The sequence below is a fragment of the Pogoniulus pusillus genome, chromosome 5 (genome assembly GCF_015220805.1).
Source record: "Pogoniulus pusillus isolate bPogPus1 chromosome 5, bPogPus1.pri, whole genome shotgun sequence".
Taxonomy (NCBI): Eukaryota; Metazoa; Chordata; class Aves; order Piciformes; family Lybiidae; genus Pogoniulus; species Pogoniulus pusillus.
The window spans coordinates 7,487,245-7,501,311 of NC_087268.1; the positions used below are offsets into that span (position 1 = coordinate 7,487,245).

Consider the following 14,067-nt stretch of genomic DNA (forward strand, 5'->3'; position numbering starts at 1 on the left):
AGATCTCTGGAGGTGCTAAACTGAGTAGAAGTGGCACTTTGGAACTTGATCTAGTGGTCACGGAGGTGTTGGATAGAAGGATGTTCTTAGAGTGCTTTTCCAACCTTGATGATTCTATGGTTTTAGGAAATTCAGCTCTGTTCTAAGAAGATTTAGCTGCTGGTGAGGAGCCAGTGTGACTTGAAATGCCTGTAGCTTCACTGAACATTCCAGCCTCTGCTCACTCTTGGGGCAAAGGAAGTCCTCCTCCACAAAGGTGCTGCCCAGCCAATCTTAGTAATGGTCTGACAGTGGATTTTAGTTTAGACATAGAATAGAATAGAATCAACCAGGTTGGAAGAGACCTCCAAGATCATCCAGGCCAACCTATCCCCCAGCCCTATCCAGTTAACTAGACCATGGCACTCAGTGTCTCGTCCAGTCTTTTCTTGAGCACCTCCAGGGATGGTGACTCCACCACCTCCCTGGGCAGCCCATTCCAATGTAGCACTACCTTTCCACAAAGGGGTTCATGCTTTCTCTGGGAGTTCCAACATGGCTTTTTCTCTCCAACCTGCTCTCCTGTAGCTCTTGGTGTCTAAATGCTCCGGTCTGTCCTTCCCAAGCCATGCTGGATTGGTGGGAGCTGAGTTCACTGCAGTTCACTCCTTTCCAATCTCACCATGCTCTGCCGTTGCAACAGCTAATCTGGGGTCAGACACAATGTGTTCATCCAGCAGAACATGAATTGCAGTGCACAAGGAGGAGACTGAGTCTAAAGCTCTTTGTGGGTTCTTCTGATGTCGATGTCAGGGTTTCAGCTCCATCATGGGCCTCTGTCTTGTGCTGGAGAAAGCTCTTCACAATGACAGTGGCAAAACATTGGAACAGGCTGCCCAGAGAGGTAGTGAAGTCAGCATCCCTGGAGGTATTCAAAGAATGTGTGGACAGCACTTTGGGATATGGTTTAATGTCCATGGTGGCGTAAGGTTGAAGGTTGGACTCAATGATCTTAAAGGTCTTTTCCAACCAAAACAATTCTGTCCTTTTATGGAGCCACATCACTGGAGACATTCAAGGTCAAACTGGATAGGGCCCCAAGCATCGTGATCTAGTTGGAGATGTCCCTGATGACTGCAGGGGGGCATTGGACAAAATGGCCTTTGAGGATCCCTTTCAACCTATTGTACTCTGTGATTATATGAGCCTGTATAGCAGGAACCTGGTGCAGTGAAAGGAGGGGAGTGCAGGGCTGGTGGAAGGTACCAGGACTTGGCTGCAGTACAGCAGCAATTGGTAGGAGCAGTTCAGCAGATCTCCAAGGGAGACGTTCCTTTTATCTAGCACTGAGCTGTAAGTTTGGAGCTTCAGAGCTGGGAGGGGAGATGTTAGGAAATAAACTCGTGTTCACATCTATAAATATCTCTATATGTTTAGGTACACACACAGCCCTAGCAATGTCTGTGTACTTACAGAGGGATTTTCAAAAGCACACAGCAGCCAGTCCCTCCAGAAGATTGCTGCTGGAGAGAAGGATGTCATTTCCATTTTTGGAGGTGTTTAAATTCGTCTGATAAGAAGCACCAAGTCATTAGGCTGTGCGAGGAGCAGAGACTTGTGCTTTTTTGAGCTCGTGGCACAAAGCAATACCTCTGGAAATAGATTCTCTTCCCAAACTGGCCTTATTTTCACAAAGAGCTCTGCTGGCTGAGTTTCTTGGTGGAGGTGACAAGCTCAGCATAGCTCTAGTTGGAAAGAAGCATGTCATGGAAATGCTGAGAGCTGGTGCACTCTGATGCTTGCGGTGCCTTCTTACTGTCTAGGGTAGTGACAAGCCCATCAGGGAGCCTACAGGAAAGCTGGGGAATCATAGAATCAACCAGGTTGGAAGAGACCTCCAAGATCATCCAGTCCAACCTAGCACCCAGCCCTAGCCAATCAACTAGACCATGGCACTAAGTGCCTCATCCAGGCTTTTCTTGAAGACCCCCAGGGACGGTGCCTCCACCACCTCCCTGGGCAGCCCATTCCAATGGGAGAGACTTTCTACAAAGGCTTGTTGTGATAGGATGAGGGGCGATGGCTTTGAGCTGGAAGAGGGGAGATTTAGATTAGAACTGTCATAAATAACAGGCACAAACTGGTGTTCATGCAAGTTAAGGCTTTAATAGAGTTGCAGGAATCAAGCAATGTGCATGCCTGGGTGCGAGGAGAGACTCTGATCTACCCCAATGCACAACCTCTGCCTTCAGCTTTCTCTTTTTATACCCTATTCTATTACATATTTACTAAGAAAAGGTTGGGTTTTCTTTATCAGTGTTTAGGAATGTGAGATGTCTCTTCCACACAGGTCTCCTTTTATCCGGTGGTCCCTCTGGTAATCTTTGATGAAGTAAGGGGTCTTGCTTAAGTGTCTTCCTCATGAACTTCAAAGTCCTGGTTCTTCTATTTGCTCATACAGGAAAGGTGGCACCAGGAGGGATGCATTTCCATTTAAATATGCAAAAGACTATCTCTTCCACATGCCTCCCTCCTTCACCAATCTAATTACTCTTATCTTTAAGCTTATTGAGATGGTGGTGCAAGCAGGAATGCAGTTTCATTCAAACCCCCCCTTTCCTCCTTGTCTGTGACCTCTTGCCACGAATTGGTCGGATCAAACATATGATTCTGTATATTTCTCACAGAAATGAGGAATAAATCATTTAATTTGAGGGTGGTGAAACACTGAAACAAGCTGGCCAGTGAGGCTGTGAATGCCCCCTCCCTGGAGGTGTTAAGTGCCAGGCTGGATGAGGTCTTGAGCAACCTGTCCTAGTGGGAGGTGTCCCTGCCCATGGCAGGTCGGTTGGAACTGGATGATCTTTAAGGTCCCTTCTAGTCCAAGTTTCTTTGACTGTTAATATTTTCAATATGAATAAAGTGTCTCCCCCCACTCCATGGCAATTATTTCCCCAATTAAACAGTTGCTGCATTTTTTTAGACTCATTAAATCATAGAATCCTTTAGATTGGAAAAGACCTTCAAGCTCATTCAGCTGAACCATCAACTCCACTCTATCAAGTTCACCACTAAGCTGTACCCCAAGTACCACATCTACACATCTGTTAAACACCTTCAGGGATGGTGACTCCACTCCCTCACCCCGAGCAGCCTGTTCTTATGCCTGACAAACCTTTCAGTGGGAAAAAAGTTTCCTAGTGTGCAGCCCAAACCTCCCAGGTGCAGCTTGTGGCCATTCTCTCTTGCAGTTGCCATAAGACAAAAGATAGAAAACAAACCTTGGCAGAAAGCTGAGCTATGAGTTACAGAAGCAAAAATTTGAAGAGTTCCTTGTGTCTAAAAATATCTTGTTTTCTTTCATCCTCACCTCCTCTGGAGGATGAACCTCTATGGCAGCAAAACCAGGCACTCAGCAAGGACTGCACCCAACTCTGCCCATCCCTGAGGGGAAAGCTCTGCATCCTTAGGGCTGAAATGCAAAGAAAGGCACATTCGTTTGCAGGAGCTTGGCACTGGAAGCTGGAATCTGTTGTGTCTGAAGGGCTGGGAGGTTTTTAGGGCAGCGCTGCCTATTGAAATGGAAATGTGATTTTCAGGTTGCTTGAGCACAGAGAGTGTATGGCAGGCAGTGGATGAAATGTAGGGAAGGAGGTACCCTGCCTTTGAATCCAGGCTGTGGAACCCAAATCCTAGAAACAAGTTTATGGATTTGGTTTGGTTTGTTTTTTTTAGTGTTGGGTTTTGTGTTGTGTTTTTTTTCCCTGCATTATCAAGGCTAAAATACTTCTGACTACTATCTCCAGAAGGGCATAATGGAACTGGGCCGTCCCTGGAGGTGTTCAAGCAAAGCCTGGATGAGGCACTTGGTGCCATGGTCTGGTTGACTGGCTAGGGCTGGGTGCTAGGTTGGCCTGGATGATCTTGGAGGTCTCTTCCAACCTGGTTGATTCTATGATTCTATGAGGTGGTTTTAATGATGTTCTGTGCAAATACTGAGAAGGTGAACCTGAACTACTTCCTTGCTTCACTAGGGCACTTCATGCTTTCCCCAGTGGGTATGGATAATGCAGAGTAATTTAAGATGTGTGTGGGGGAAACCCTAGTAGCTGACTGAGACGTTGAGGTCTCTGGATGTAGGGGAAAGGATGCACAGTAACTCTTGCAAACATGCCATTACATACTCTCTGACCTGAGGAGCAGAGAGGCTCCAGAACGTTGTGAGTAACCTTAGAGAAATCTTAATCATTCTAAAGAAACATTAAAATCATGCTCATTTTAAAGACACTCAATGCATATGCTTTGCTGTGTTTTACTTCAAAATGTACATGAGTGTAGTTAATGTGAGGGGAGACCTCATTGCTCTCTGCCACTCCCTGAAAGGAGGTTGGAGTGAGGTGGTGTTCAAACTGTTCTCTCTAGTTTCAGGTGATAGAACAAGAGGAAATGGCTTGAAATTGTGCTGGGGGAGGTTTAGGTTGGATATCAGGGGAAATTTTTTTCCCAAAAGAGTGGTCAGGCATTGGAACAGGCTGCCCAGGGAGGTATTCAAGAAGTATATGGATGAGGCACTGTGGGACACAGTTTAATGGCCAGGGTGGTCTGAGGTTGATGGTTGGACTCAATGATCTTAGAGGTCTTTTCCAACTCAAACAACTCGATGATTCTATGACTGGGGAGCAAAAACTCACAGAATGGATGGAGAAATGTCAGTTTTTGGAGAGAGAGGAGTGAGAAGGCACATGAGGGAAACCTTCTCTTTTTCCAAGTGCACTTACAGCTTTGAGGAGCTGGGACCATGTATTTCATCAGGCACACATTTTACTGTTTTCACCTTCCTTCTGGAGGCTGTGAGTCAGGCTGAGATTGATTTATCAGGGCTGCTAATCTGCTCTCAAAGTGCTGTCAGTCTCACTTCCAGGAGCTGAGCTCTCCCATTAAAGCCCTGACCTATTTAAACGTTCTTCAGATACCATAATGATTGAGTGTCAGCAAGGGAGAGGCAGCAGTGACAGTTCTGAAGTGTTTATTACCCTAGCCTGGGTTAGGAGGAGCTGCCAGTGCAGCCAAGAGCTGGGCACTTGGCTGGGGATGAGAGGCAGGGGCCTGCTGGCAGATTGGCTGAGGGACGGATGCTGCTGAAAGCTACCAAGCTAAGAAAGGCTTCTCCCTCTGCTTGACCATGTGTTAATTCTCCATAGCTACTGGTGATTCCAAGCTGTGCAGAGAGTGAAGAGGTGTTCTGTTTCAGGGGCCAGCGTGCTAGCAGCAATAGATCATGGATTTCAGTGGCTTAAAAAGCACTTAAAACATTTTTGGTGTCTTAGAAGTTCTTTCTCTAGGCATGTCTGCATAAAGCAGATGCCTTCCAAAGGGGAATTTGCATTTCCTCTGTACCATCCCACCACACAATTGCTATCAGCAAAGAATTAATTGGTGGAAACTATTTAAAATTACCCTGAAAGGAGCATGAACCTCTTCTCCCAGGCAACCAGCAATAGAACAAGGGGACACAGTCTCAAGTTGTGCCAGGGTAGGTATAGGCTGGATGTTAGGAAGAAGTTCTTCATAGAGAGAGTGATTTCCCATTGGAATGGGCTGCCCAGGGAGGTGGTGGAGGCACCGTCCCTGGGGGTCTTCAAGAAAAGCCTGGATGAGGCACTTAGTGCCATGGTCTAGTTGATTGGTTAGGGCTGGGTGCTAGGTTGGACTGGATGATCTTGGAGGTCTCTTCCAGCCTGGTTGATTCTGTGATTCTATGAAAAGAAGCTCCTGATGCTACTTCTTCAGGCTGCAGGCACTTGTGGCCCCTGCCTGCTCTGGGCACTGCAGCGGGGGGAGGACAAAGGCTTGCAGAACCCTGCAGACCTCTGGTTCCAATGTGAGTCTAATTGTCACAAGCCCATTGTAAAATGTACTGGTTAGAGCAAATTTTCTCATCCTTCAGAGCTGTAGCAGAACACAGCTATTTTTAAAGCTAAGCCTCCCTGCCTCTTCAGTTTCTCTTTGGGGCATCAATAGCTCAAAGAATTAAACCACGATTCCTTGCAAGAGAACATGCAGCCACTCGTGGAGGATGGCCCTGGCTTTGCTGCTGGGTGTGATGTTCACATCTTCCTTCTGCCAAAACCATTTCCACGTGCATGACGTTTCTCTTTCAAAGAGCATCCAACTAGATCGTTTGGCCTCTTTTCCACTTGTTGTTTAAATGCAGACTGCAGTACCAGTGTCCAAAAAAACCTGTAAGGTGAGGAGTAGGTTCTCAGTCTCTAGATACAGACATGTAGATGCATGTTGTGGAGGGGAAGTCTTTTCTGCTTGCTTATGAGGAGCCTGACTCAGAAGACACTTTCTTCATGTGGGTTAAGGGAGATTCTCCTCTTTTTTTACTCTTCCCTGGTGAGACCACATCTGGAGTATTGTGTTGAGTTTTGGGCTCCCCAGTACAAGAGGGGCAGGGATACAGTACTTAAACAGAGGCTATGAGGACAGTGAGACTGGAACATGTCTGATGAGGAAAGGCTGAGAGACCTGAGGCTGCTTAGCCTGGAGAAGACTAAGAGGATATCTGATCAATGTTTACATGTACCTTAAGGGCAAGTGTCAAGAAGGTGCCAGTCTCTTTCACTGGTGTTCTGTGATAGGACAAGGGGCAGTGGACACAAATTGGAATGCAGGAAGTTCCACCTCAGTGTGAGGCAAAACTTCTTTGCTGTGAGGGTGCAGGAGTCCTGGGACAGGCTGTCCAGAGAGGTTGTGGAGTCTCTTTCTCTGGAGACTTTCAAACCCACCTGGACATGTTCCCGTGTGCCCTGCCCTAGGTGATCATCAGTCTTCAGAGGTTCCTTCCAACTCTTAGCATTCTATGAAAGAGAGGTCAGGAGACATGGGTGGGAAACCCTTTTGTTTGGTTTGCACTGCCAGGCAATTCTCCAGCTGTCCTTCCAACCGCTACCATTCTGATTCTTTATCTTGAGGTAGTGTCCTTCTAGCTCACAGATCTTTCTTTTCAGCAGTGTCAGGTTATTACAGAGCACACTTTGGTAGGAGCAGTCTCTTTTGTCAGAACCCAGCTGGCTGGTCAATCTTTCCTCTAAGAAAATAGAGAAGGTTGATAACTGAGCTTTGACAGACCCCAGATGCCAACTTTTCTATATAAGCTCACAATATTGACACTATCTGAGTCAAGAGCTGATAAACCTTATTGCATTCCTTTCCAATATGTAATGTTATTAAAAATAGGTTACTCACAAGGGCTTCTTATCAAAGTCCCTTGTTTCCCTAGAAACAGTGACCAGCATTAACCTTTCTAAAAGTAGCCCCTGCCAGAGACAAATGTCTTTGGTTGCCACTGCTGCAGGTTTAGTCTAGGGGAAATGTGCTGCAAATTCCAGCGCCCGTTAAAATAAAGCAGATAAACTCCAGAAAGGCAGAAATAATATGTGCAGCATCAATTCACCTCAGGCCAGCAAAGAAAAGAAATCGACCAGGTTTGAACCAGTGATGGTTGTGCCTCTTTGTAAGTGACACCAGGGCTGTAATTGCGTTGGCATCAGCTACAGAAACAGTTGTTTGCAGCCCCAAAAAAAGCAAAGGGAGGAGTGGGAGCGAGGTAGTAGTGTTGAGGCAGGACTGATGGGAGCTGAATATTTGCAGAACAGGAAAAAAAAATGTAACTGATAATAGCATGTTTGTGACAAGCAAAGGAGGTGGTAATGGAATATTGTGTTCAGGAGGAAAGCAGTGTGAGAGAGGAGCAGGAGGGAGGATGCATTGGCATGTTCTACCCTCATGGCATGAAACAATCATAATGGAACAACCATTCTCAGTCTGCACAACAGAATAACTGTGGCCATAGCTTGTGGGGATGCAAGCAACTGACCTTCTTTCAGACTATGTCAGGGGTGTCTGCCTGAGCTTTTCATAACCACTGCTCACCTAAGCAGCTAAGAGAATGATCTGCTTTCTTTTGCACCACACATAAAGCACAAAGGTGATGAATTGGGTGCAACGTCGACACACAGCCATGCAGTGGGACACTGAGCACCTCTAGAGCAAGAGGCTAGGAGAGGGGAGAGGCAATTCAGGTTTAAGGACATGAGTGGGAAGAACACAACAGCCAAGTGAGTGATGGAGTGTGATACATGCCAAAAATCATCAGCCCAAGCACAGGCTCCTTCTACAGATCTATGGAGACCTGATCTGAAGCTCAGAGAGGGTAGATTTAGACTGGATATTTGGGAGAAATTCTTGACTGTGAGAGTGGTGAGACACTGGAACAGGTTGCCCAGGGAGGTCATGGGTGGCCCCCACTTGGAGGTGTGAAAGCTCAGGTTAGATGAGGCCTTGAGCAGCCTGGTCTAGTGAGAGGTGTCCCTGCCAGTGCCAGAGGGGTTGGAACCAGATGACCTTCAAGGTCCTTTCCAACTCAAACTATTCTATGAGTCTATGAGGCCACGACTGGAAACTTCACTCTGAGCTTTAGCAACCCTCTCCTCAATTTAGGTCTGTCTGGAGGCAGGTAGGTCTCTAGCAAAGCAGCAGCAATTCTCTGTCTCTTGGTTGCATTCTCCAAGCACTAAAAATATCAGGTTACTAAAGCACTCAGATCTTCAGACCTGCCACATCAATCTCCTATCTTTGAGTCCATCACTTCCACAGATACCTCTGTTTCTTACAAGCCTGCTTTGTGTGTGCAACCTGTTGCTGTCCAGCCATCAGGCCAACAGGTTTAAAAATAGCCCACTTGGTATGCAAACATTTTTCTTGTCTGATCACAAACCAAACCATTTGCTGCTGTGGGTATCTAAGAATTCAGTGAAGCTGTGGACAAACTCCCTCCCTGCTGCCTCTTGAGTTCCTGGGATTGAGCTTTATGAAGCTCTACTATATTGTCTTCCTTTGTGGTCAAGAAGCATCACAGAGTGACTTGAGGTCTCTTCCTGCTCAAGCCACTCTGTGATTCTCCACAATATAGATTCATAGAATGGTTTGGGTTGGAAGGGACCTTAAAGATCATCTAGTTCCAAGCCCCCAGACATGGGCTAGGACACCTCCCACTAGAGCAGGTTGCTCAAGGCCTCATCCAATCTGCCCTTGAATGCCTCAAGGGTGGGGGCATCCACGACCTCCCTGGGCAACTTGTTATAGAGTCTCACCACCCTTGTCTTCCTTTGCAGCCACCAAGCATTATAGATTGGCTTGAGGTCTTTTCCAGCTCAAGCAATTCTATGACTATCCACAATATTTATTTTCCCTTGTCCTTTTATGTTCAGTTTATGTTAGAATTGGGGGGGAACCTCTCTGTACCCACCCATGATGGAAAAACAAATCAATCTGATGTGTCAGTTGTTTTGCTGTCAGTGAGATGAAGTGAAGTGAGACCTGAATTGCTCTGTAAGAAAAATGAAGGTATGATCAGAAGGTCAGACATTACCTGAACTCAGTCTCATAAATGAGTTTCCTGAAGAAAACCACTCACTGAAACTGATGCCTGCTTTCTTCACTACCTTTGATTCACTTTCCAGGTGGAATCAATGTATTCCTAAGCTTCTTCACTGCCTGTCTTGCTCCTAAACTAGGAGATCACTCTGTATCCCAAAGCTGGGCCTATAGGCTTGGCTTTTAACAAAAATCCATTTAAGAAGTGGATTGGAAATGTTTGGGATGTGAGAACTCACATTGTAGTGTTTGCTGCTTGAAGACAACGTGGCTCACATAACCAAAGTCCCTCTCTAATCGCTTGCCCCTTGTTCACGGTGCTTGAATGTTTGCATTCTAGGGCAGTTACAGATTAAGAGTCTTGATTTTCACACACAGACAGCCCCAAAGCCATGGTAATTAAGTTCTGAGGCACTTGGAGAAACAATACTTGCCCCTGTGAAAACACAGAAGCAGGAAAAGCTTCTTCCATGAAGTCATGAAGCAAGAATGGTGTGGCGAGGAGCACACTGCTCCCCACTGACATTCCAACCCCCCCTCCCTTCAACCAGCCACACATGTCCCCTCCTCATGCATTGTCTCCTCACCCAGGATCTGCTGGACAAATATAGGCATGGAGGAAAACTGCTGATGCCTTTAAACAGTTATCACCAGTGACCTTGAGCATATAAAGTGTGGAGCAGGCAGGGTGGTGACACTTTCTGTGTGCCCTCCAGGGTGAGTACCAACCTCTCTCCCTTCTAACTGTGTTGTGGGGTGATGTGACTAGGGTTGTCCTGTGCCTTAGGATTTTAGTAGTGGTATCACTAAACATATAGTGCTAGTCACCCTGGGATGCTGCTTGACTGCTGGAATAGCAAATGTTTCTTCTCTAACACCAGAAAGAATAACCTCTTAGAACAGTGTGTCCCTTGTTAAGCATGCATCTGGGTGGACTGATTAGCCAGCTCCTGCAAGTCATATTTTCTGTCTTCTCTATTATCCACAAATTTGGCATGTGCAGTTTGTAATTTTAAGCAACTTGTCACTCCAAGGATTTCTTTAATCCAGCCTGAATTACAGCCCTTGCAGAACTGCTGATCTGCCTGGCAAAGACCAGTGGTGTCCATTGGTGCTGCTGCTGTGGATGAGCCCTCAACAATGCAGAAACTCTCCCAATAGCCCCAGCAAGGAATGATTAGTTCCTTTCTTGCCACAGCTGAACACACAACCAACTTGGTTGTGGTCCTAGGCATGCCACTTAAATTGTGCCAGGAGAAGTTGAGGTTGCTTCAGGAGTGGTCAGGCATTGGAACAGGCTGCCCAGGGAGATTGTGGAGTCACCATCCCTGGAAGTGTTCGAGAAACATATGGATGTGGTACTTTGGGACATGCTTTAATGGCCATGGTGGTGTTAGGTCAATGATTGGACCTGATGATTTTAGAGGTCTTTTCCAACCAAGACAGTTTTATAATCCTATGAATACAATTTTCCTGCAAGGAGTAGAACACCTCAAGGTCCAAGGATTTTCCAAAGTTGATATAAAAAGGCTGGCTGGCTCTTTTTGTTGTCAGCTAGATCAGGTTGAAGAGAAAGCAAATGTTTTAAGCTCTGCCTTGTCTTTCCTATTCACTGCCTTTTAAAAATACTCAGATGGCCACAGATTAAACAACATTTCCAGTTTCTCATATCTGGCAATAGATTTGCCTCACTGAGCTCCCTGCACCCACCAAGGTGCACACTGGGCTCTGTTGTAGCTCCAAGTAGATGAGCCTGCTGGAAAATATGGACTTCTATTCCAACTCACATAATCATCATAGAATTGTTTGGGTTGGAAAGGATCTTAAAGATCATCTAGTTCCAAACCCTCTGCCATGGGTGAGAGACAGCTTCCACTAGCCCAGGCTGCTCAAGGTCCCACACCTGCTCTAACGGTTCACCCTGAATAGATACAAACCATCTAAGTTGGGTAGGAAGGTGGTAGCTGAGTAACTGTACCTAAGAGGTCTGCAATTGGCTCTAGGTTGCACAGAAGTGGGTTAGACTATTTCAGTGTTTATCAGGACATGTGAGAATCTGTCCTGAGTTCTGGAGAGTGGCATCAGACTGGCTCCTCTAGCATTGCAGCTTTAATGTGAGATGACACTGACATTCTCTGCCGCTGTTCTGTTTAGATGTATGAGCTGATGGCATTTCATTGCTCAAGCAGAGCTGAGGTGCACTCCCCATGGCAGAGAAACTTCACCATGCTAGCTTTGAGCTGTGTCTCCAGATGGGAATTTTGGTTGGTAGGCAGTATTAAAATAGCTGTGCTTCTGTAGGCTCTTAATCTTTAAAGAGGGCTAGCTCTGAGGGGAAAAAAGGGTTTGCTCTACAGCAAAAAGACAGAAGATTGCAAGTTGAGGCTGAGGGAGCTGGGGGTGTGCAGCCTGGAGGAGAGGAGGCTCAGGGCAGAGCTCATTGCTGTCTACAACTACTTGAAGGGAGTCTGTAGGCAGGTGGGGGTTGGTCTCTTCTCCCAGGCAACAACCAGCAATAGAACAAGGGGACACAGTCTCAAGTTGTGCCAGGGGAAGTATAGGCTGGATGTTAGGAGGAAGTTCTTGCCAGAGAGAGTGATTGGCATTGGAATGGGCTGCCCAGGGAGGTGGTGGAGTCACTGTCCCTGGAAGTGTTGAAGCAAAGCCTGGCTGAGGCACTTGGTGCCATGGTCTGGTTGACTGGCTAGGGCTGGGTGCTAGGTTGGCCTGGATGATCTTGGAGGTCTCCTCCAACCTGGTTGATTCTATGATAAGCTTGTACTGCAGCAGCAGGAGAGGGCAGAAGGGCAACAAAGCTGGTAAAGGGTCTAGAGAAAAAGTCTTATGAGGAACAACTGAAGGAACTGGAACTATTCAGTCTGGAAAAGAGGCTGAGTGGAGACCTCATAGACCTCATTGCTCTCTACAACTCCCTGAAATGAAGTTGCAGCAAGGTTGCAGTCAGCCTCCTCTCCCTACTCTCAGGTGACAGGATGAGAGGAAATGGCCTGAAGCTGTTCAGGGGAGGTTTAGGTTGGCTATTAGGAAAAAAATCTTCACAGAAAGAGCTTTTGGGTATTGGAACAGGCTGCCCAGGGCAGTGGTGCTGCAACTTGACAAGTCCTCTTTTCTCTAAGTTGCTAATTGCATCATGCTGCAGTTAGCAGAGCGTCCTCCAGCCCCACTGCTGCCTTTCTCCAGCACAAGCATGGGCATGCATGCCTGGAGTTGCACCAAAGGTGTAGCACGTATCTTTACAGCTGTTCTCAGTTTGCTGCAGTGAAGGTTTGCTCCTTGAGTCCCAGAAGACAGCCTGAGATCATGCTTGAAGTGGCTGAGTCACACAGCCCTAGGATGACATGCTGGAGAACATACCCTGCTCCAGGCAAATTTGAGGAGGGCCAGAATAGGACCCACAAAATGATTTTTAAAGTTACAGCCTCAAGTGGGCTGCTTTATGTCCTGCTCTTAAGCACCACTGGTGCCACAAAGAAAAGATTAAATTCTTCTGTGGAGATAACTGTGACCCCATGTCAAGGCTTTGGACCACCCAGGAGCTGGCTGCTTTAAATAAGCTGAGCCAGGAAAGAGTTTAGCTAAAGGTGCAGTGCAGCCCCAAATCTGTTTTGGGTGTTTGTGTTTCAATGTAATCATTGATTTAATCAGTAGAAGGTTGGACTCTAGGATGATCCTAGAGATCTTTCTGAGCCTCAATGATTCTGTGATGGTTTTATGATGACTTTGATCAGCCAACTTCTGTTGTGATGGTTGTTTTACGTTGTCTCACATCATCCACAAAAGACAGTGACAGCTGGTTTTGTTTTTCTTTGGCAGACCAGGTTCCTTTCTTTTTCCCTTGTTGAGCTGTTCCACTTTAAAGCCTAACCATGATGATGGACATGTCAGAATTCGGGGAGGCTGCTCCCTTCCTCCGCAAGAGTGAAAAGGAGCTGATGATGGCACAGACAGTTGCCTTTGATGGTGAGTTCCACTACTCCTTGTGCTGCCTGGGGCTGAGCGAGGGGGTTCACAGGGTGGTTTGGGTTGGAAGGGACCTTTAAAGGTCATCTTGTCCAACTCCCCTGCAGTCAGCAGGGACACCTGCAGCTGGAACAGGTGGCTCAGAGCCCCAAACAACTTGACCTGGAATGGTTCCAAGGTGGAGGTGGTGGAAGCCCCAGTGCCCACTGACAGCTTTTAGGTGCTCGCACCTTCAAATTCATAGAACGGTTTGGGTTGGAAACAACCTTAAAGTTTGTCTAGTTCCAACCCATTTGGCATGGGCAGGGACACCTTCCACTAGACAAAGCCTTGTCCAACCAGGCCTTAAGTACCTCCATGGAGGGGGCATCCTGATGTGTAATAGTATAAGTATAAACACACCAACAATCACAACATCTCACCATTCAGAATAGCTGCTGTAACTAAAGATTCTAAGAAGCCATAGAGATAGCACCATGTGAATTATTCATATTGCTGGCTTTCAAGCCAAACCTCAGAAGAATATGCAGGAAGAAGGTTAAATCTGGCAGGGAAATAATGTGGGCTAGAATTCCTCACCCAGACTGCAAAATGCCTTAATTTGGGCTTGGGTCTCAGTTTCTCCATCTGCACACTGGTGACGATGGCAATAGATTTCCCAAGCAG

General features: G+C 46.6%; 1 protein-coding gene across 1 annotated transcript in view; it reads left to right on the forward strand.

Moving 5' to 3' along the window:
- The window catches only part of MYH15 (myosin heavy chain 15), a 98,583-nt gene that overhangs the window by 12,302 nt on the left and 72,214 nt on the right, over positions 1 to 14,067 (forward strand). Inside the window, exon 2 of the mRNA XM_064143129.1 lies at positions 13,255 to 13,401. Within this exon, the coding sequence (XP_063999199.1) occupies positions 13,308 to 13,401 (94 nt within the window). The 5' untranslated portion in view covers positions 13,255 to 13,307. The remainder of the gene's footprint in view (positions 1 to 13,254; positions 13,402 to 14,067) is intronic.